Source organism: Hippoglossus stenolepis, chromosome 3 (genome assembly GCF_022539355.2).
Source record: "Hippoglossus stenolepis isolate QCI-W04-F060 chromosome 3, HSTE1.2, whole genome shotgun sequence".
In the NCBI taxonomy this organism is placed as follows: domain Eukaryota; kingdom Metazoa; phylum Chordata; class Actinopteri; order Pleuronectiformes; family Pleuronectidae; genus Hippoglossus; species Hippoglossus stenolepis.
In genome coordinates this window covers 12,558,318-12,583,135 of record NC_061485.1, presented here as the reverse complement: position 1 = coordinate 12,583,135, position 24,818 = coordinate 12,558,318, and the positions used below count along the sequence as shown (strand labels likewise).

Below are 24,818 nucleotides of genomic sequence, written 5' to 3'. Positions count from 1 at the left end.
TATTCAGATCATGCTCGTATTGTTTAATACGTTTTCCAAAAATATACCCATTGTTACTTATTCATTCGTTATCATGTTCATTATTGTGTATCATTAAATTCAGTATTTCAGCAAAGCACGTTCACATGCTAACACTTACCACTAAGCACAAATTATCACCATAGACTTTATACAAAATAAAGACGATGAAGAAGTGCTTAAAACTGCACTACTACAGAGCACCAGCAGGGGTTGGCTCCAAAAATATCTCTGGTGCCATAGACTGCCTTTCATCAGTCAAGTTGCACTTTACACCCATGTTGGTCCAGACTGATGATATATATGTGCTGGTTATGAGATCTAGTTTCAACGTCGGAACCAAAGATTAGTGTCACCAATTCAGGATCAGACCAAATAGGAAATATCGTAAAATCTGTTCCTGTATTGTAGCATTGAATAATGGCCTTTATTTTATTGTGAAGTCACGGTGACAGTCCATTTTTGCCACATTTGAAGACGTTCCCTCGAGGTGTTCAAATATCAGGTCCACCAGAATGTCAAGGAGGGACAACATATAAATGTAAAGCCTCGGGCCACAGCTGTAGCGGCACGGAGGCAATTTGTATGCTGATTCCTATACCACTCAAGTAAACTATGTAAAATGTAGGTGTGAGTGTGAGGAAGTACATTGTGTGCAAGGTTTAGGGCAAGCACAGCGACATACTGTGTGCTTGCACGCGTGTCTCAGAGAGCAGGAGACAGAAGGTCTCTGCAGGCCTGCAGCCAGACGTTTGGGGCTGCTGCAGCTCCGATAAGAGACGAAGGGACAGTCCATCGGTCTCTGTCGACTCAGGACTGCAGAAACACGTGAAAGCTCCACGTTGCATGTGACAAAAAGAGTTTATTTCCCAGAGAGAGAAATCTTTCACCGCCTTCTTGCAACCTAAATCCGCTTATTCATCGGTTTACCTATAGGCTCTCCTATATTTGTCACAGGGAGCTCAGCTGCTGCTTTTGATGCTGCTGGACAGAAGTGTGCGTGTTTGAGGGTCTTTTTTGTGCTTGGCTTAGTCTCCAACTCCAAACAGGCCATTTAAATCAGCAGCTGCACTCCCTGGGAAGTGACAGTCGATCTCACTCCTGGTTTTACGGCAGCTGTGTTGAGCAATTCAGTAACTCATATTTTCCTGGAATTTTTATGGAGCTGCTGTATGTGAGAACGCAAATGTTGCTCCCGACATTTTCCAAAACTTTTTCTGCCAGGCCCCTAATAAAATTTCTGGAAAGTGTCCGAGTGAGCCCATTTGAGAATACAGCAGGAAAACGTCCAGAAGAATTCACAGAGAGCAATTGGGTGTGTTGACGACATTTTTAGCAAACAGAAAGAATACGAATATCTCACGATGATACAGACGTGTCCTTCACGCAAAAGAAGGCGACCAAGATGTCCACATGGAAAGATTTTGTGATTCCTGCCTCCTGCATGTTCTACTCAGGCACCAACCCTTGCCTGAATGTTATACAGACATTTTCCTGTTGTTGTGAACATGGTTGACTTTATATGTACTTCATATGTAAAAGACAAACTCCAGAAAATGTCCAAAACCAATTTTCTAGGTATTTTCCAGAGTTCATGCCTGAAAACGCCTTTAGCTACTCAAATAAACAGTCACACATCTTTCTCTGGTTTTCTGGAGGTGAAATCCCAGCGTAGAAAGAACCTCACGAGATCTCCCAATCTTCTCTGACTATGTTCTCATTTCACATCTAAGAAAACATGTGAAGGGACACAGATAGAAGAGCTGCTTCACTGCCCACTGGTTTGAGTTTGAGCAGCATCGAGAGAACTGACAGACACCGAGACGTCGTCCTGTACTGTGGATAATTTACCTCCACACACACACACACACACTGTTTCATGGAATCTACAAAAGGCAAATTGAATTGACAGGAGTCATATAAACCCTGCACGCTCCCTCAGCTCTAAACCTTGAGTGGCTGTGCAGTGAGCCTGGCCAAGCTATTAGAGTCCGCCCACACAAGGAGAGCACCGCACTCGTCCTCCTCCTCAGCAGTGGCCCATTCAATTAACTGCTCGTCCAAGGCTCCCATTAGAGTGTCCATCAAAGCCAGACAGGACCAGGTCAACACACACACACACACACACACACACACACACACACACACACACACACACACACACACACACACACACACACACACACACACACACACACACACACACACACACACACACACACACACACACACACACACACACACACACACACAGAGAGATGATTAGGCTTGAGAGAAAGCAGAGGCTCAGTTCTCTGCTCGCAGGTTAAGTAAGGCCTGGTAATGTTTGAGAGAGAGATTGGTGGTCAAAGAGCTGAACCCGTCTCCTCTCAACCATATGCAGGATTAAAAAGGCCCCATTTATACACTTGAATGATCAAATATGCTTAATATGAGCTGTGTTTGAATAGCGAACTTTATTTTAAGTTTTTTCTCTTGTCGCAAAAACCTGTCATAATTTAAAAGTAGTTTTTTGACTAACTATTCTCAGCACGTCCACATCAGTTTTGATCGTTTAACAATTAGATCAGTTTCACAGCAAGTGAACTGACAAGGTCCTGAAAAGCTTTTCAGAACAGGGTTGACCTAAACTCCACCAAAGTTCAGTTTAGCTTAGATATAGTGAAAGTGTCAGTCAATGAAATATTACAAACAAAAAACATGCAGATAGTTTTTGGCCAAGTGATTGTGATTTTTTTTCCACCACCCCAATAAAATAGAGCTGTACCTCCTGAAGCATTGAAAAGATTCAAGGATGCACTAATGACTACTTGTATTATGGATTCTCAAATTATCTATTTGCCATCTAGTCTAAGTTGACATATTAAAATGTCATGTTCTTTGCAACCAACAGTACCGGCCTCAAAAATATCCATCCATCCATCATCTATACCACTTATCCTCGAGGGTTGCGTGGGGGACAGAGCCAATCGCAGCTGACATTGGGGCACACAGGCGTGCGACATCCTACCATACAGAGACGAACAACCATTCACATTCACATTTACATGACATGGTCAATTAATAGTCTACAATTAACCCAACCACAATCTGCATGTTGGCCGGGGAAAACCCACCAAGAGAACATGCAAACTCCTGACATGAAGAGCCCGGGCCAGTACTGTGAAGGGACAGTGCAAACCGCTGCACCAAAATGTCCCCTGCCACCCAAATATTCCTTCTACAATCATATGAAACAGAAAAGCTGCTCCTCTGGTATTCAACCTCCCCAAGTTTTCCCAAACTTCACCCTTTCTCTGTTCACCACTGTTACTGCTCTCACCAAGTTCAAAACTCTGTAGCCGGCCTACAGGGCAGTGAAGGAAACAGCACCTTCCTCCATCATAACCCTGAACCAAAGTCTACACCCCAGCCGGACCACTGTGCTCCTCTGCCTTGGGGGACATTGAGCTTTCCCATCACTCAAAGGACATATGGCTCATGTCTGTCAAGGCTCTTCTCTGTTTGGCGCCACAGCTCTGAAATAAGCTGCACACTGACAGGAGCGGAGACACTGGCCAGTTTGACATTATGGGCTTGAAAACCCAATTTTCAGGCAACAATCTAAACAGCTCTTACAAGCATCGACTAATGGCTTTTCAATTAAATACATGAATTAATCTTTAGACGCTCATATTCACTAAACTTGTTTTTAGTCTTTAAAACAATACAGCTCTCCCTTCTATGTTGTCTAAGTGCACTGTAAGTAATGTGTGTACAAAAGCATCTGCCTCATGATAGTAATGTAAGTGACTATTTCATAAACAATGTCCACTGTGGATAGTTCCCAGACCTCAGTGACAACAGCTTTTATAGGGACAGCTTGTTTTAATGAGGATTAGAAACAGAAAGTCATTCCAATAAAAACTTGACAATGAGGTCTGCGGACCGCTCATAGTAACTGAGGCATTCGTTTTTAAATGATTCCTTTAATGCTGTGAGAGGCACAACTGTCAGAAATGCCAGAGACAGACATCGTAAAACTACATGGCTATAGACACCTGTGTTTGTTTTATACTTTTGGTGAAATGGCCTGTAACTTAACTACAGAACCATTTTTCTGTAGCACATAATGAAAACCCCAGTTTCAGTGGACCACAGTCAACCTGAAAGCAAAGCCATGAAAATTATATGTGCGGACTGAGCAGGGTGTCAGAGATGTCTGCAGTGACAGCAGCCAACTGTTCTGCCCCGAGGACTGACGATGTGCACGACTGTCACTTTCCCACCTCAGTCTCCCTGACAACTCAAATCTGTGTAATTTTGTTTTGTGCCGTGGTTCCACTCGGCTATTTCTGTCCAAGACAAAGCCGGAGGGCGACGACGCTGCCCGCTCCCCCTCCGCTCGTCTCTCAGGTGCAGTAACTGATAGTTGGATAACAAGGTCATACATTATTTTACATCTTTCCTACAGGATGTAGCCACGCAGCGCTGTCATAACCGTCCTCTTGTTCTAATAGATGACTCCTGGGAACAACATAATTACTGTATATTAAAGCTCTTACAAGGAACTTTTCTTTTTGGTTGATTTTGAAGCCTCGGTGCCAAGAAAACACTCTCACCCGCTCTCTTTAGATTGTTTTCACTGTAATAATATAAAAAGGGCCGCATCAGTTTACATCCTCTTCACAGAACATGTCTCTCTCTTCTCCAAATGCAGACCGAGGCAGAGATTCCTAGGCACAAAGTTCAAAATACTCAGCATATTCACATAGAGAATATCAAACCACACCATAACATACAGATGTTTGCATAGCGATTAGATAATGTATGGTAATTCTCATTCTAATCTCATCCATCTTGGACCGCTGGTCTGTACGGGTTAGCCTTTGGCCTAGCGCGTAGCCCAGCCCACTTCTGTTTCCTCTCCCCCCCACCTAAACATAGGCTTTTCCAGCCTGACTGTCGTAAATCAATGCTCTGGGTAATCCGTCCCAGCGACAGACATTGAGAATAGTTTATAGAAAAAGCCAATTTTCTCCCTGATTGTCTCATTTGCTGTTGTTGGTCATAAAGAGGCAGCACTATTAAAATAAGACAGTTTCATAACCAGTTAAAAACTCCTTGTAGGGGCTTTAACATTGTCTTGTTGGACACTGGAGGAGCCAAGAGCTGAAAAACAACAACATTGTGACCATACTGCTGTCAAAAGATGTAACACGTCTGATGCATGTACCTGGAGATTCACAAGGCTTTAACACAACAATGGAAACATGGTCTGTGGAAAGAGGAGCTTCAAGAATTTCCTCAAAGGTTTCTCCTTTCTTGTAACATCACTGACCTTGTAAACGTGAATGTTATCATTATCAGTGTGTAGTACATTACTTTGTACTTTCTACAATAATTCAGAAATAAAGCTTGGTTAAGTTGCTCCAGCTGATCTTTCATTGCTTTCTTCTTCTCTTCCTGCTGGTTAGGTGCACGGCTACAACACATTATCAATAAGCTGGGTGTGGAATTCAAGTTAAAGCACAGTCATGGCTTTCTATAGAAAGTGCTGGGGGCTGTTCTGATGTAGGATTACAGTGGTTTCAGCTCAAGCAAGACATTAAAGCAAAGCAACATCATCTAACAGCGCATTTCTCAAACAGGTTCCTCTGCAGCAGATAATTAAATCAGTAAACATGAGGACACCCGTATCAAACTTTTCTTTATATGCACCATCCTTTATATGCGTCATAAGCAGTATGACAAATGTTCAGTAGGGATGCTGAGAGGGTAAAAAAACAAAAGCTTTCCTGTAACTCACTGATAGGAGCAAAGCTGCTTCAAACAACCAGGAAAAGTCTTTAAAATGTTTCCTCTGAGTCTCACAGTGAGCTTTTCTTTCATATGCTGCTCTTTTTGATCAACTTCTCCCAGAATTAACCAGTGAAAACATCAAAAACTCGTTTCCCAGGAAAGTGTCCTGCTCATGTGAAATGGAAAACAATTATGTAAGAGTGGATCTGCAATGCAGGTGACTGTGTTGACTCAAACTGTGAGTCTCCCTGAGGGCGAGTGAGCGGGCGCCCTGTCTCTCTGCATGTGAGCTAAACGACACCGTTGCCAAAGATTATTCCTGCGTCTTCACCTCTATGATACAATATACGTTATCCTTTCATACAAAACTAATAATATAATATGATACATGTTGATACGTGAAAGTCATGATAATCTGAGCAATAAAGCGATATCAATAATCATCACAATGTAATTTTAATCAATAGCATTAGTAACATAACAAAAGCTATATTGACGGATATGAATTTTGTTTCTGATCATACTAAAATGATTTTAAATCATAAGTCATGACCAGAGAATCATAATCAAAACCCCATGGAAACACAATGTTAAACTCAACTATTTACATTCAGTCCTGCCTAATAAAATATTAAAGACAAAACATTTTTTGAAAATACAGCAACAACTAGAAATTCCATTATAAGCTTTAAAAATAATCTTCATATATTGCCCATTAGATCCAATGTAGGAAAGAAACAATTTTGCATGATTGGTCTATTAATTAATTAACTGATCAAAATAGTTATTGTTGTGTTTATGAAACTTATGACAAACCTGTTCATTTCACTCCAGGTGTTTGGAAAATGAACCCCAGACGTGGAGAAGAATCATAGGTTTTATCCAGTGAGCTTTGGAATCATATATGTTATGTAATCTAATCAGTTTTGAGCAAAAAGTTGAGATTATATTAGTTGAAGCAGAGCAGAGTCGTCCCTTGTTGCAGCTGGATGACTTGATTCGTGTGCGTACATGTGTATGTGTGTTTTTCTACACTGTATCATGAGAGGAGCATATGTCTGCAGCAGCTCTGGACTCTAATGATTAATTAATGACTAATTACAGTATAAAGATCAGTTGAGATTGTCCTGGGAGAAGACAGCAGTCTGCTTCAGCTCCTGATCAAACACATCGTGGAGGTAACACAGTGGCCTTGACAGGCGGTAAATATAGACAGTGGCTGGTCGGAAATAACCCATGGAAGTAATGTGTCGAGGAGCAATAAGCCTGATCTTATTAATAATCTCTGTTGCTGTAGGGTCTTTTCCTCAGGTGACACTCTGTCTGTCTTAAGAACATTAACTGCACAGGAGAGGATGTGTTAAACAGGTGTCAGCACAAACCGTCTGTTTCTAAGTACGCTCTTATGTCTCCTACCATATCCTCTGTTTGCAGCAACGCTAGCGGCACGGCTCTAAGGAACGTACACGTCTGGATGGATTGTCATAAAATTCTGTGCAGACGCTCATGGTTCACAGACGATGAATATTAATGAGATGGTGGTGATCATAGGCGCCGACCGGGGCTTCCGGGGGTTTGAGCACCAACAGAGTGGGCCTCGTGTGCTAGCTTACACTCAGAGCTAATTTTACATTCATTGTTTTGATTTAAAACTTCACGGTTGGTGCTAGATTGGATCAATTATCAAGCAATATGGCAACAACTCGTGTAAGCTATGTTTTTTTGCATAAGTTATATTTTGGGTGTGGGAGTCGGCCATTAAACTGTTTAAAGCACAAACAAAAATTGGTGCCTGAATCGATGGTGATCCTCTCAGATTTCTGACCACATAAATGTCAGCATTGTTGTTAAGAGCATTTTGCCAGTTGCTAGAGTGGCTCTAGAAAATAATCTATATAATAGATTCTCATAAAATGACATATTGGAAAAATGTCTGTTTGGAGTTTCTCCTAAAATAAACATCTGGTTGACAACTCAAGACAACAGGACAATCCAAACCCTCTGGAAGGATTTATGAAAGAATAGCATCAAATGAACTCCAAACCCAAATCTGACAGAAAGACACAAAGGAGGGAGAGAGAGAGAAAAGGCTCAGACTGAGAGGATTAACAAATAAACACATTCATCCTGTCAGAGGCTTCCACCGAGTCTCACATCACAGGGAGGTCAGGTGGGTGGGTGGCACAGGAAGGCTGCAGCGATTAGCAGCGTTTTTTAAATCGCAGGTAGGACTATATTTAACATCTTTATTGTTAATTTGTACTTAAGTCACAGGAGGACCCTTTGCGATACAGGAGCAGAGGTGGTATGGACTTGTGTGGGCTGCAAAGATTCAAATTTGTCATGCTTACTCTCCAAATAGCAGTGACAGGCCTCCAGTGTATCTCATACACCTCAAATCCTCATTCCTGACAGCACGTCACCATGAGACTCTTAACACTGCACTTCCTGCATCCTGAAAAGGCCCCTGCGAGTCGGGGTCAGGTCCGTTTCCCACTCAGGGTATCACACTTCCTCTCTATGATACACATTGACTTAAATAATGCATGTTGCTGGCTCTCACAGCTACCTGACCAGAGTATTCACCACTTAATGGTAATTCACCGGTGTCAGCAGCCAAGTAAAACTCTCTTTGTCAGCACATCTATAAAATTTGAATATGGATGTTGATCATTTATCGTTTTTTTCCTCTAAAAAATGTACTTGAACACGAATAACATGCTAATATGGTTGGAGTGTACGTGCCTGGGCCACTGGAGCAGATCAGAATAGCTGCAGCGAACACCAGGTCCTGCACGTTGCTTGTATATATGCTCAATTTTGTTTACGTAGGGATGCAAGGACAGTATATCTATGAGTATCTATGAGTAAACAGTATCTATTGGGAACAGCTTCCAGTAATTAATTGCCCATGGGTTTATATTACAAGTAAGGTCAGTGCAAGGATGCCAAGTGCAGAAAGCTGTAATTGATTCACACTTTCATTATGTGCAGGTTAGGCTTGCTGCCAAGGATGTGCCACTGGAACCTGGATGAGGCTATTTCTAACGGTACTGTCAAGGTCTGCATTTGGAAAAACAGACCCTCGCTGTGACTTGACAGCGGTTTCATTCACAGTGCGTGGCTTCAGTTTGCGTGATGTCAATTAGCCAGTGATTGAGCAAATTAACTTGGTTGACATGGAGGCTCTGACCAGGAAACGGAGCTTCCTCTGATTAATGTAGTGACAATGAGCTGATGGGAGCATATGATCAGTGGATATCCTTGTTTTTAATTCAGTCACTGATGGTGATCGCACATGATGATATAGAGGCTCTATCTCTCATTTCAGCCAATCGTGTGTTCAAGAAGATTTGACTCAAACACCTAATCCGTTTCAATGTCCCCTGCTCGGCTCTATGCAGTGAAAGTACGTATGAGAGGAGACATTCTGGGGACACCAGTGCCTGAGGCTGACATTTCCCACTTAATGTGTTTTTTTTTTAAAGAAATTGTTTGACATTTACAAGTTCACTTTCTCATCAAAAGTTTGGTGAGAAGGTTGATAACACTGTCACATTTTTACATAAATATATCACTGGAGCAAGCTTAGCTTAGCTTAGCTTGGCTTAGCATAAAGACTTAGGGGAAACATTTATTGGAAACATCAGGTATTAACAATGCGATTATGCAGTATAGATTTAAATGTCTTACTAGTGTGCTTTAAAAGGTGCTTGGAGGCAGATTTCCTTACTCTTTGAAAGAGTAAGGCTAACTTCACATATTCCGATGCTCTGATTGGTTGTAGGTCTATCGAATTGTATGCAGACACTTTTTTCCACCCTTGATAATGCCCCTTCAAAATCAACAAACAACTGAGAAGATCCAGATCCACACACATACATGTATGAGAATTGGTCTGGCTATATACAAAGCTATGATCCTATATGGCCAGACACTGGAACAGGGCCTCAATATATATAACGAGTGATCAGGGGTGTTGTCTTCTTTAGTGTGGAATGAACTGATCTGTTTGAAACAGCAGAGAACTGGGAATCTACATGAGTTGATACATGATCTCCCTCATGTCCTGCAGCAGAATAATCCAACAAGCTGCATGTAGCTGGAGCTGCTACTGAAGCTTATATGTAAACTATAAAAGTCTCACTGATGAGTTTAAATCATGTAGCGTACAGAAACAATCACCTGCTCATTATCACTGAGTGTGACAGTAGTGGAGATGATGTTCTTCAGCTCACACAGAGAATGAATATACATAACACAACAAAAACTAAACTTCTGTTAAAGTTGTGCCACGTGTCGTCTCTCTGACGGTGATGGTGTCATCTGCCAATTGGTCAAGCTCATCATCTTACCGTGACCCCAGGGTGCACACATGAATGTAAAATCCTGTTTATGTCGTCTGACCAAAGAATAAAGATAATTTCTCAAAGACAGAACCTTGTTCCCTGGTCTTAAAAACAACTCAAACAGTGTCTCTTAACATCGTCAATCAACCACAATGCACCTTCAGTCGCTGGAGAATATTTCTGACATGTAGATATTATTGTCCCTCTGTGCTATTTTCTCTCATGTGAGCATTAGCACGTCTGCTGAGCTACTGATGTATAATATTCTGTAATACTGTTCAATGTCTGACCGAAAACCGCTCCATTGAAATACAATGCTGACAGAAGATTAACAGATTACCATGTTATCCATATGGACATGTCATATCTAGGTCAGAATGTGGTTCTGATCTGAAGTAAAACAGTAAATAAGTCTCGGATAAAGAACAGATTTAAATAAATCTGAGTTGATGGACAAAAATAAATTGTATAAAATAACTCTCGGCGTATATTTTAGTAAATAGAATGTAAACAACCTGGTGATTTGGGCTGTTTGTCATAGAAAACAAGGCAGCGTTAGACATCAACGTTGGTTCTGGGGAAATTATAACAAGGAACAAAGAATGTTAACCTGTAATTTAACTATTATCTTAGTGTAGATAAACATAGGATTAAGTGATGATTAGATTTCATTATTATTATTATTATTATTATTATTATTATTATTATTATTATTATAAGTAGTAGTTGTTGTAATAGTAGTGATAGAAGTAATAATAATAATGTTGCAGCTGATCGTGGTTAGAGTAATTTGGACTAATTCAAATATAATGTAATCAATACACCAGTAAATCAAATTCTATACACCGCAATAAAAAGTTCTTAATCTGTAAAGTACCTGGTATCAGTAGTTGTCAAATAAATGTGGTGGAGTACCTTTAAATAGTTTCCTCTGCACTTTAATTCAATACAGGTGTTAAGCAGCATAGTATTTCAAATATAAACATTAAACTTGTAGAGTTCTTTGGGTAAATGTTTACTCTCCAGCACTGATTACTGTATTGTACGCATCACATATTATTTAAATGACGAACGTGAGGAGGTTCAGTCATGTGGTTTGGCTGTGACTCTCAAATTCCTCCCAGACAATTCCAACGTGGACACTTACAGTACACACATACATGTCAAATTCAGCTCACTCACACAACACTGACACCAGCCAGTTTCATGGCCCACCCTCCACCCTCTCAACACACAAACAACGTCTTCACTTACAGCCCCTCCTCCCCTTCCCTCCTGTCTCTCTCTCTGTCTCCTTATCTACCTGCCTCTCTCTCTGTCACTCACCGGCCTTCCCGTCCTCCTTCTCCGACCTCATGGCCTCCCCGGCGCAGGCTCCACTCGGCTCCACTGTCAACTGTGGTGTTGGTTCTCATAGCAGGTGAAAAAAGAAAAGAAAAAGAAGGCACGCACACACTCTCCCTCATGTACAGACCAGAGCCCACACCATTCAAACCAACACACACAAGGCACCACCACAGACAGCCGCTCCCAGCCCTTCTTGCTGAGGCTCCACCCAGACAGGTTACCAGGAAGTTGTTTCCCCCAAGAGCCACTCAGCTACATTTCCTCCTCTTTTTCTTTCTTGTTATCAGTTTCTTTCCGACTTTCTGTATACCTGTTTCGTGACACGCCCAGAAGCAGCTAGGTCAACTTTCAACCGACGCCCACCCCTGCTTTTCATCTTTCCTCCCCCATAGTAGAGCACAAGCGAGGAGGAGGGGGAAGGGAAAACAGGCTGCACCTCAGGCCTCAGGTAAAGCAGCAGGTGAGACAGTGGAGCTGTGACTCCACCTGATGGCCGAGAGCGAGCAGAAGCCAGCGTGTGTTATTACACTCTGACTAAACACAGAACAATACTCCCCTCTGTATGAGAGCGACGCGTTCCCTCCGAGCTCACGGTGCCTTTGTGGCCCACGACAGTTTACATTACTCACTTCCTGAATGTGGATGTGTGTTTTGGCCGGAGAAGCAGTAGGAAAATAAACTCTGAATGAAAATGCTTGATAAAGGAAACATGACAAACTTGATTATTAACACAAGGTTTGCCATGTTTCTCTTTTCCATGGACTGGTCCATGACAGAACAGCCTGTCATGTTCGACGGAAACTTGGGCACGTCTGAATATGGTCAGTAGAGAGCATACATCTGCCCACGCCCAACAGTAATTTCATTTGCACATAGTTCTAAAACGATCCAAGACATTTAAAGGGGACCTATTATGCTCATTTCCCTGTATATATCTTATACTGGCCCTCTATGGATCCTGCTCAGCTGTTTCCGTACAGTGGCGGAAAAAAGCCCACCCCCTATAAAACCCCATTTAAATCTGCTTGATCCAGATTTTGTATTTGAATCTGCACCAAAATGCACACACTCATAAGCCGTTTTCAGAAATTAACTCCATAAATTTGGGCCTGTGCATTTCCCAGAGTTTGCCTTTCATATATGAAGAATGCAGCAGAAGATTGTCCGGGTCACAAGAACAAGAAAATCTCTTTTGGTTCATTTCTCTTCCATCCACCCAGTTGGAAATCTGTTACGTAGTGTTTGCGTAAGGCTGCTGACAATCAAACAGTCATGCAGTAAATAAATAGACAGGGGCAAAAACCCAACCTGAAAGGTAAGAAAGTTAAGACTCGTCCAGTTGGCTGCTGAGGGTCCTTGGGCCTTGAACCCAGAGGGAGGTACAATCAGGTGGTTCGAGGAAAGAGATAAACTGAATTAATTCAGCCTGTAGAGCTCGACTGGATATTAACTTATTATGAACTTTTTAGTTTATGAGCACCTGAGTAACGCAACTAGCATCTTAAATCACGAGTGTACACATAATGTGTGTTTGTGTGGAAGAGAGATTTGACTTCAACCTTTTGCATTTAAGAGACGTGACAGCAGTTCAGAGCGGCCGCGCCATTTGTCCTGCTTGTCAGAGGCTGACGTCCAGCGTTTTGGCTGCGTTCAAAGATCAGATGTGCTCTAACCAGACACTTGTCACACGAGGCAATGGATCTGTCAGTCACACGCTGACACCTCAAGGACTACGGGCAGCCTCATTCTGCCTGAGATCAGAGCCGAGACAAGAGATCGCAACGATAACTCCTCTATAGTGGACAGAATTAACATCTAATCATGAAGGTGTAGTGCGAGTGAAGGATTTTCTCAGAAGGACCTCGGCATCTCATATCCGCTTTGATTAAATTGAACCTGTCTGAATACAGCTGCTTTCATATGAATATGAGTTTTTGAGACTACTTCATAATTCCAAGGTCATGCTGCAGCCTGATTCACAGTATTGCTTTCATCCCGACAATCCTTCAGTGTGAAATGATATGCTCCTCAGTGTCCGCACTCTTCAGATTAACTCCCCTGTATCACTGTGTCATTCATTTGCTTTGCTCACATTACAGCCAGGAGAAATCTTAAAAGCCTCACTCTGTCCTACCCTCTGCTCTCCTCCGCTGTATTTCTCTCCTCTCTCCTCTCTCCTCTCTCAGCTGCACACGGTTGACCCGTCAGTCTGCATTATCAGAGCTGGGGGAGCGTTGATAGAGAGCCGGGACGGAGCGGCATTATAATATTAGCTAGCCTTGAGAGGGACGAAGAGAGGAGGTGGAAAAAAAGCAGCAGGAGGAGGAGGAGGGACACTGAAAGCGGCGATGGACACTGAGGGAAAGAAGAAGAATGAGTGACTGAGGTCACCACTGTCGCTGCCCATTGTTGATGATAATAACATCAGGCTTGTCTAATAGCCTCCCAACGTGCTCGGCCAGATTGGCATTTCTATTACCCTACACACTCTTTACAATGGAGAATAACACCCATCTTTATGATGAGAAGAAGAAATGGACATGGGGCTTATAGATTAAGCAACAATACACATGCGATCTATAGACTTTACGATCAATACCTTTTGTGGTGCGTATTATTACCGGCTGGCAGGTTTGATTACCACACACGAGGGACTGAGCGAGACTATTATCCTGAACCACGCAGCCGCCTCTATAAAACATTTTATCTCTCAGACTCATGACAGTGAAGGGGCCTTGCTGCAGTGTAATAACTGCAACATTAGCGCAATAAACTTTAATAAAACTCCTTTCAGATTAAAGCTAATTGCAAAGTGAAACGTTTTTCTCCGGCAGGAAGTCGTTGGCCCTAAGCAGAATTAGTTTCGGGTACCTGCGTCACAGTGGACAGACCAGCTTTTGTAAACATTCTTTTAATATAGTCTATTAGTTTAAGTCACTGTCGTAGCTTGGCTCTGCGTTGCATACATACCAATGTCACTGCTGTAAGTTTAGGATACGTGATAACCTTCACTTGTGGCCCTGTTGTATTAGAGTCTCAGTTGCAAGCAATAAATTATCAACCCTAATTCGGCGAAAGACGTATGACTTTGGGGGCCCCCTGGTGGCTGCTCAGTTGGCTTGTAGGAAGGGCCGGCTCTGAACTCAAGCAGGCCTCACCGTCTTTTGCCACTGTGCTTTGCATGTGGTGACAAAAAACGTGTTATTTAGCCGCGATGAATCAAAGCTTGCAGTGAAATAACTAAGGCCCTCATGGTCAGGTACCCAGAACTGATGGCTCTCAGCCTGTGCAGGGCCCTTTTCCCCAGAGTTCAGTCAAGCCGACAGCTTTGTGTCTTTTAACTGCCGGGATAAATCAGTCCGCACACGTCCCGCTGTCACCAAGACAACACCTTATATTTTCCAGCAACACGTACCTTTGCCTAGCGAGCAGTCTGCAGTGCCAAAGTCCATCAGGCTGGATATCTCTGTCGGGTAGCACATGTCTGTCACCACCGTCTTCTGTCTGTGATGCACTGATGGATCTGCGGGGGGGACAGAAATTATCAATGAATGCAATGTCACAGTCATTTAAAAATTGTTACACAGACTGTCATCACAACGTATTATTCACATTCACACAGCCAAGTACCGAGGCAAAGATGTGATAACAATAAGGAGGAGTGCTGGAGAAGTGCTGGTGTGTACAGCTGTGGAGCTGCTCTGTAAAATCAGGTGATTCACTCTGACATGATGTCAATTCGACACACACCCCTGAGCTTTCAGACAAATATGAACCTCCCCGACAAATCACTGCAGCTGTGATCGGCATTTCAAACCAATAAGAACGCACACACTGAAACAGTAATGATGCATTACTACATTTTTTTCATTTCCTGGCTTTTTACTTATTTCTAAGAGAATCAATTCAGACCAGTGGTTTTGAATCTCACGCACATTTTCTTCATCTTGTCTTTCCACAAACAAAATCCATCCTTTTATGTTTTGCATTTCTTTAGTGCTGCTCTGACCCATTTTTCCGCTCCATACATTCAGCTAATGACGCTGATCCTGAGGTTTGTCTGCTCGTCCTTTTCTCTCCTTTCACTCTATTTTTTCTTGATACAGACTCTATTTTCAATGTAATTCATTCTAGGCACACAAAAAAATAACTCTATACAGATCAGTTCGCGTCATTCAACTGGTTTGTGGCCTGTAGGTAAAAACTACTACATTTTAGTGGGGATTCCATTGAATCGTTTCGAGACTATAGCTCTGCTTTAAGGCACAGGTAATGGGAATTCTAAGAAATAAACAAGTAAACATCAAACTGTATTACGTCTTCAACGAGATTGAGAATAAAATATTTCACCAACACATCTTTACATCGTAGCATTACAACGGAACTGATTTTATCTTGCAGAAGACTCCCGATCCTGCTATTGATCTGAAATCTTTACACGGAAAAGTAATTCTGCTGATGGTATTCATCCCTCTGAGGCTGTAAATGTCAGATTTCATGTCAGATTAGCCACGACAGCACCTCCAGCAAATACAAATTAATCTCAAATTAAACATGTCTTCTAGTTAAACCACGATCCTCATCTATGAAGACAGCAATAAGCAGCTCCCATCAGACGACTTCGGCTGCACCATCTGCACGGCTCCTCTTCCACAACAAGGGTCTCTCTCTCTTCCCTTCTAATCTGCATATTTTAACAGCTTCATTTTCATGGCCGTATGGTATTTACCTAAACCGACGACCTTCCCTTCCCTTCCCTAATCCCCTCCTCCGTCCTCCTGACCTGTCGATAACCGTTAAGGTGTGGTTCAGCTGACCTTTTCCTCCGTCTTTAATATGGAGATTGGACAGCAGGCGGGCTCCAGCTCAGCCGCTCTGCCTTACTTAACACCAATGGTAATGAGAGCGAGAGGATAAAGCTGCGGGAAGCGAGACTAATTCAAAGACCATTATGACATTTAGCTGAAGGTGTTGGCTCTTATTAAACTTAAAAATAAAGTTGTCAGAGTCATTAACGGAGCTGGTATTTAAAACGTAGACCAAATGGAAGCTGTGTGTCGATTAACACGTGGGATTCTTGATGAATTCCTTCCCCATGTGTGTTTCATACAATGTTTCATCTTGGTACATCAACATGTCCTGATTGTCTGAGCACTTCACTGGTTTATGTGACTTCCCATTCCCGAGGGCTGTTTTCATTAGCCACAGTCCATTGTATTTCAATGGGAAAACACCCCGTCATTGTGTCTATGTGAGTGCTGCAATGCATATGAATGTGCATGAAGCAGATTAGGAATATCCCTGAGGAGGGAGTTTATCTGCCGACTATATTCTGCCTGGTTGAAACCACAGACTGTTTATAAAGACAGATGACGGGGCTCCACTTCCTGATATCTCTGATACAAAACTGCTATATTGCTCGTGTGGAGCCGCGGCATCAAGGTGCTGCTGATACACATACTCGACCAATCATGAGTCAGTGTCAGCTGTCAATTATGATGTTTCACCCTGTTTCATCAAATTAACTTACTGAACTTATTAAGTAATCAAAAGAAAAAAAGTCTTGAACACACGGTCTGATAAAAACTACCAAAAATGAGATAATATTCTTTGATATTTGAGTTTTTGGTTTGGTTCATGTCCCGCCTCTAACATGGAGGAGGTGGATTAATGACCCATACTGCAGCCTGCCACCAGGTGGTGATCTAGAGACGCTTTGGCTTCACTTTTGCGGAGCTGTCATGTTGTTCATCTCTTTACACAGTCTATGGTTGAAACCTACAGGTTACAGAAATGATGAGGCAGAGCTGTGCTGGTCTATATCTGTCACCCAGCTGACCAACACAAACAGCACAACCACACACAATTACTCCGACTGAGGAATTACACAAGGTCACAAAACCTCACAAACTAACATGGAAAGAACTTTCACATTAAATATTTTGACCCATCATAGTGGGGAAAGCACAGGTGTAACCAACATGACTTAGCTCTGCTCAGGTGTCGCAGTGATTCACCACACGAAGAGACATCAACTATACTAGGACCCTGAAACTGGAGCAGCTCAATGGAATTCAGCCATTCATTTTATTATTTACCTGTGACTTTCCTATTGTGACATGTTGAAATGTAGATGAACTTTTAACAAACACATTCCTCGGGGCTGTAGCTTGTGAAAGGTGAAGGAAAGTATATTGTGTTAAAACAGAGACACCTTTCAATACAAAGTTTAAAATATAAATATATATATTGCCTAAGAAGCAAACATCAGGCTTGATCTTATTTACTGTGCAAAATACGCATTTTCATTTCTTATCAATTTGAGAGTGTGTGCTGCTGCAGAAACATGTTTTATTTTAATGCAAACCCGTGTAGGCATCACTTATGATGGCTGGAAACGCGCTATAATTACCAGGCCATTCCACTGTGTGTAAAAGAGAGAGGGTCAGCTGTAAGTGCTGATTGGCTGAGAGCAGTTCTCTTAGAACAAAAGGTCACTTTATTGTTTCCATGTATTATTCTCCACCACTTAAAGGGTTCTAGTCTTTGTTAGAGGAGGAGAGCTACAGCGTTGATCAGGGGGTTTGCGGTGCAGATTAAAAATTCAAAGCCTCGGCAATACATACTGAGAGGATTTCCTTTTTTGTTAATTGCTTATTTTATGTATAAGAATGAAAGATGATTAAGTATTAGAACAAAAACAATGGAAAAAACATTTAAATGATAAATATACACTGGGGCAAAAAGGGAGATGAGATGTTTTATGTGCAAAATGACTCAGTTATGATTCTAAAATATAAAGCCCTGCAGACTTCTACCATTTTGTGTGGTACACACAGCAATGATCCCCCCATTGGCATGACAATAACCATGGTGTTCAATTTTCTATTATTTCCTCTCATGCATTTAAATTGACACAACATAATGTGAGAAGAATTTGAAACACTCTCTAAATGGAATTTCACAGCAGGGCTGACAATGAATAAATTAAGAGAGCTAAATGATGTGAACCCTTTTGGGTTTCTAACCTTTGGCAGAACACAGACCCAGAAAAATCTGGCCTGGTTACAAAAGACACAGGGATTGAGTTTGGTTGAGATATTCAGTATCTGAGTTTTTCCACGAGGGACACTGATCATCCCGGACCCCGGCGCTCACAGGTCCCCTCTGTTACTGTCAGGCACAGACACATGGAGCTCGTCCAATTCCCAGGCACTGCCACATCACTAAAGTATCTCTACTGGAAGCTATTATTAAAAGCATTAAACATAGAAACCAGTTATTGATTTATAATAAATCTTTATCTATAACCTTTGTGATGGAGGGACAGAAATCAGGAAATGGCTGTGTTAACAGGGGTGGGGCCAGGGGGCACAAATCTGATTGGCCCCTGAAGTGCCCTGTCATCAGTCTTTACTGACAATAAATGTGACAATTTCTGAAGAAGATTTTTTTTTCTGAGCTTTTTTGAAGAACACAAATTTGCTTGAGCTAGGAACATTAAAAAAATATACCAATGTTGTGTGGATTTGCTCAAAGTTATAGAGCAAACAGTAAACAAGGAATGACTTAAGTGCTCACCTTACTGAATCAGGATGTGTGTATGGACGTTTGAAATATAATTGGCCCCTCTGTGTAAATTGTGGCCCCTTCATGGCCCCGGATTTAGAAAAATTTCCAATATCTGCCATGTGTGTAAAACCAGAAAATGACAAATTGCAGCCTCTATAAAAAACGAGCTGTAAACATGTCATATAATAATTATTTAACAACTGCAGTGAAATACTTTGGGGCACAGTTGACTTAGTATTCAACGCACTCTTTACACCATGAGAAAAGCAACAGATAGATTTCTCCTCGGGGACAGATTGAGAGTGGAACTAAAAGCTATATATCGAAGGTCGAGCTGTCACATCTCTATTAAACAACCCAGACATGCAGCCGAAACAACAATGTAATTCTTCTAATATTTTTACTTTGCCTGGAGCTAAAGGGAAATAACCTACTGTCTATTAATTTGTGTTTATAATCATATGAGACACAGTAAATTAATTCTCCCAGCGCTCGCAGAACATTAGGCCTGGAAAAGCGGCTCCAAGGCTGCTGCTGTGATCCATAGCCTCTGGATTCTACCGGTAAGATCACAACAGCCGTCTGCCCCGAGGAAACGTGCACAAAAACACCCCTCGGGGACACATCTATAACATCAATGAGGAGGGATCGCTTGAGTTACATGAGTAACCAGGGTTACTGCTGGTGTTGCTCAGCCAAGCAGTCTGCTGTTTTATTACACTTCTTTTGTTTTAATGATGTTTATGTGAAAAGACAAAAATGAAGGAAGGACGCACAAAATGAACAAAACTGCTCAGTACAGTTCACGACTGTAAAACCAGAACGTTCAATCACATGAGGATATATACCATGATGTACCATGAGATTTCCCATACTGCTGGACAACCAAAATGTATTCAGTTCATCTCTGAGTCCAAATGAATGTTTCAACCAAGTTTAAAGACATTCCCTCAAGCTCATAAAAGGAATTCCTCAAGGCGTTCCAGCGATATCACCTTCACAAGGCACAAATGTGCTTTGTGAGGCTGCCATGACCATGACCTTTGACTTTTGAGCACAAAAATCTATTCAGTTCATCCTTGAGTCCAAATGATTGTTTGTACCAAATTTAAAGAAATTCCCCCACACGGATGGACAACACAAAAACATGATGCCTCCAGCCACTGGCTGTCGCTGGTACAGAGGCACAGCAAGGTGATGCAAGGTGCAAGGTGATGCAAGGTGATGTCTGACCTTGGAATCACTACGGGAGGATGTTGATATGCATCATCCCTCAGTGACTGGTACGATCATGTGAGTTGAGCTGATGAATAATCACAGTGGGGCTGACCTGCCAAACTGGAAGGCTGCAGCTTAGAGCAATGTGATGGAAAAAATATAGATCACCTCATCCCTCATGCTGGCTACCTTATAGATATATAAACATAGGACAGATGTAGGGCAGCCCATCGAGCATTTGTAATCATTGGGGCTCATCCAGAGAAAAATGTGGAGTCCATTATGGCCCAGAAAATAAATGTTTCTGTAACCCCAGAGGATTACTGTCATCCGTACACATCCAACACAGCTTCCACAAAGAGCAGCACAGTGGGCTCAAGGTTCGGTCGGATTAGCCAGTGTGAGTTTTCTTATTAACTCTATCAAGGAGGTTATATTTGTGTTCGTTAGCAGCATTACCCAAAAACGACTTGAGGGTAACTTGGCAGAAGGGTGTGCTATGAGTCAGGGAAGAAATGTTGGTGCAGATTCAGATCAGGGGGGGATACAGTATGTTTAATTTTTTTATATTTTCTCCAATTTCTCAGAATTCATGGAACTTGACATTTTAGGGACTAATATCGATGAGTGTGGGGCATTTGGTGCAGCTTTATTCAATTTAAGGAGACTGTTGGGCCTTGGTGGAGGTATGAGCTCTACTGAGTGCCATTCTAGTTTATGCAGTTTGTCCTTGTCCCCAGAGACACAGTACTACAGGGACACTAGAATAAAAGACTGCCACAGCAAATCACAGATATTTTTGTCAAAACTTTGGCACAACTTTGCGAAACACAGAATTAAAGATCATGGCACTCTAGAGTTGCCATAGAAAAGTGAGATTAGGCTTAAAATATAAGAAAGGAAATAATCTTAAAGAGAAGATGATGTTATTATTATCTTTAAAAAGTCTTAAATGCAGCAGGATGACAAAACAAACTGGCAGTAAGCATATAATTATATGCAGACTACAATACACAGAAATACACACACACACACGCAATCCCTCTGCTCATACACACATGTGCTTGTACACAAACACAGACTTTATGGCTCATCTGGTCGACTCTGTGGGTCTCAGCTGGTCATGGCAGGGCATCATCTGCCCTGCCATGACCCAAAGGCTTTGCGGGACCAGGAAAGCTAGATGAGGGTGGATTTAAAGTGAAGATTAAGCAGGAAAATCTGCCTGGAAGAAATCCAGCGCTAACACAACTAAAATAAAAACTCCTCCAGCTCTCCTTGTGCCAAGGCCTTTCCTGTTACTGCCTTTGGTAAAAAGCTGAAATGATGGCAGCTGCAGGCTCAGCTCTTTAATGTCGTCCGAGTGAGGGGACATTTGGAAAATGTGACATGTCTTGCTGACCTCTATCCCCTTTGATTGGCAATATTTTCACACGTAGGCGTGGCACCTCTGCCTCACCCATCCCAACTACAGCTGCAGGATCCACGAGGGACCCTCTTCCCCCTGTAGCAGGACTGGGACAGAGGATGTCCTGTCCATCATATGAGTTGCTCATAAACAAATGCGGTTCTAGCTTGTATGGCACCATGGGCGAATGTCAAATGTCAAAAATGAAGTATGAGGAACTGAAACAATTCCAGTATATAAACATTAATAAAATAAAGAATCAAACTATCACAAATTATAACAAATTGCTAGTACAAAAAACTGAACTCTAAGTAAATTAGATGAAAACAAATAGAACAAAATACGTATATAGAAGAAAACCTAGTTATTACACAATTGTAACTTCAAACAAGAAACACACAAACTAACATGCACAATAGCTGCCATCTAAATCCTGACCTGTCGTGCTTTCCTCGATGCAAAGTCATCAATTACTTCATCATATGAAATTTGCCCAGCAATTGCACTGATCACAGACTGACTGATTTACTTTTAGAATCACAAGGCTACTGTACAAAAATTAGATGCGCTAGATCCCTGCGCTCCCCCTCAGGCTTCCATGGGAGAGACCAGACCAGAGGGCGCCCCCATTTAGTTCCTTTCAGACATGCACTGAATTCCAGATAATCTCACAGACATTCTTTGGACGGGCTGTATGTGAAAACGCAAACGTCAGATAGAGTTTCTTTAGCCTGCCCCCTGGTGAGAACTCCAGATTATGTCCGGGTGAGCTGCTGAACACGCAACAGATGCAACAATGAATGAGAACCCAATTGTGCAGACATCCTCTGGAGTTAATGTCTGCAAACAGCTTTCGAGATCTTCTCAGTAGGTGGAAGATTGTCGTGCCCACAAACTACAAATGAGGAGCCCACTCTAACAAGTGTAATTGACCCACACCTTTACAATATATCACTGACTGCGATGATGGGTGAAAACTGAGTAAATGTAACTTTTCTTTTCGCTGCATGCTCGCTGTGCCACCTCCGGCAAAATGCCACCCGGGGTGGCTGCCTATGTCGCCCCTATCTAAATCCACCACTGCACTAAATGCTATACTCGGGGGAGTCTTGGTTGCAAATGGACTTGAATGGCCCACAAGCAACATGGTGAGTTGATGGTGAAGATTGTTTGCGAGTTAAAGAATTTGCAAGAAAAGGGGAATAACAGCTCCAAAAAACAGCACCATAATGAAAAATTAAAGGGCCCCAGTGGGAGAGCAGAGTCCTTCCTCCAGGGGAAACCATCACCACTCATCAAGCTGAATAATACAACACAGTGAAGCAGCGCTCGGAGTCAGTGGTGAGTGTAACACACAGCAGCAGACATTCTTCTGTTGGTGTTGCTGCAGTGTAAGAGCTGACATAGTGTGTGAGCCACAGTTTGAAGTGCTGACCGTGAGTGATGCCGGGTGAAGGTGTGAATAATAGAACTGAGACTACACCTTGTTAAGCCGGCTCTAGACGAGCCAGCGGCTGATGGAGGGATGGGAATCACCCACGCAGGAACCTGCACTGTCAGCTGCACGAGCCAGCACACTGTCTCACTGAATATCACCTGAAATGTCCAACAACTCAATACAACAAGGCCTAACTCAAACCTGACAACTGAATATCTGCCGGGGCAAACAACAACAACAACAACATTCAAATCAGATGCTAACATGTTTTTTTGACATGTATTCATTTTGTTTTGAATATCTTGTTTTTAAGGAGTTGCCACTAATGTCAGTTCCAGTCATTAAATGCAGGAGAGAAGCAGCGAGAACACAAAGCCATGCTGTGTTCCTGGCATCAAACACAATATGATAAAAAGACAAGTGCTGCTCTGCTATCTTGGAACCGATGACAGTCTATAGAGCTATTAGTCAAAATGTGCCCCCCTGCTTTAATGATACTCAAACTGGCAGCAGACACAATGATTCTGCAATGTATGTGAAAAAAAAAGTCATTTACAAAAAAATACATTTACTGAAAGATCTGTGACATTTTCAGAGGTAATGAATCCACAAACGACTGCTTCATGCACTCTCTACTTGATCTTCCCTGACGTGCCATGCTCTGGGCTTTATTGCACACTAACAGATTTCTAGTTACTAAAAAAAACGTATGTTTAAATAAATAAATAAATATATATATATCTCAGTAGAGCCCATACCACCGCAAATGCCCAAAAGTCCACTGAAATGTATTCAAGCTGCAACACATTTCACACACTCATTGATATCAGTTCACTAATTACTGATCTTTTTTCATCAAGGTTCATGAATTATTCTGGGCAACGAAAATGTTGAAAAACACCTTATCTCACAAAGTTGAAGCAAGTAACTTTAGTTCTGTTGATCTGGTCCGAGGCACCTTTCACACCTGTAAACTGAGAAGCCTAAAAAAGGTTAAAATCACTGCTTCACCTAACAGAGGAAGAAGACGTCCAAGGTAATCAAAGGGAAAAATGGATAACTACTGTATATTAGTGTGTTGTGTTGGTTTTGGAACGGGGAACTTGTTCAAAAGACTCTTCTCTCGGTTAATTTAGCACTTCAATGAGATGGACCTGGTCCGAGGAGGAGGAGGTTTAAGAAACGCAGAGATTAATGCCGGAATCCTTCATATGCCGAGCAATCCCACCGCTCATTACTCATTTTACTGCACATGAATTACATAATAAGCTTTGATAGAGGGGGGATGTACGAGAGAGAATTAGAGATAGTAAAGCCATTCTGTTATTCTTGGAGGAGGAAATACAGTATATCACACAGAATTACATCCCTGTGCTGCGGTGATGAATTACCCATTATAGTGGCGAGTTTTTACAGTAATGGTGAAAAATTCCGTAAATGACAAATGACCCGGGGAGCCGTCCGTGCCACGACTTCCTCTCGCAGCCGGTGTTGCAGTAGATGCTGAAGTCTCCGAGGTCGCTGGCTTCCTCTCGCAATGCATACAGTTCTATAAGAGCCTGAATCAAGTTCTCGCTCAGCGGTATGCAGCGCTCAGAATGACTAATGCCTCGGCGTGCGGGCCACAGTCTCTAGGAGGGAGTTGACCACTTACTCCTCGCCTGCCGCATCAGAGTGCAGAAAAGTG

At 42.2% G+C, this 24,818-nt stretch overlaps 1 protein-coding gene across 7 annotated transcripts in view; it reads right to left on the bottom strand.

The window, feature by feature from the left end:
* kaznb (kazrin, periplakin interacting protein b) overlaps positions 1 to 24,818 on the bottom strand; it is a 108,952-nt gene that overhangs the window by 16,390 nt on the left and 67,744 nt on the right. For 6 of the 7 annotated variants that reach the window (XR_004694839.2, XM_035149983.2, XM_035150028.2 and 3 more), the window contains one exon: positions 14,911 to 15,018. Coding sequence is in view for 6 of the 7 variants with exons in the window: in XM_035149983.2 (XP_035005874.1) it covers positions 14,911 to 15,018 (108 nt within the window). In the remaining variant the exon portion in view is untranslated. Of the gene's footprint in view, positions 1 to 11,474; positions 11,964 to 14,910; positions 15,019 to 24,818 lie in introns of those variants that run through there. The other variant, XM_035150008.1, reaches the window with a different exon arrangement.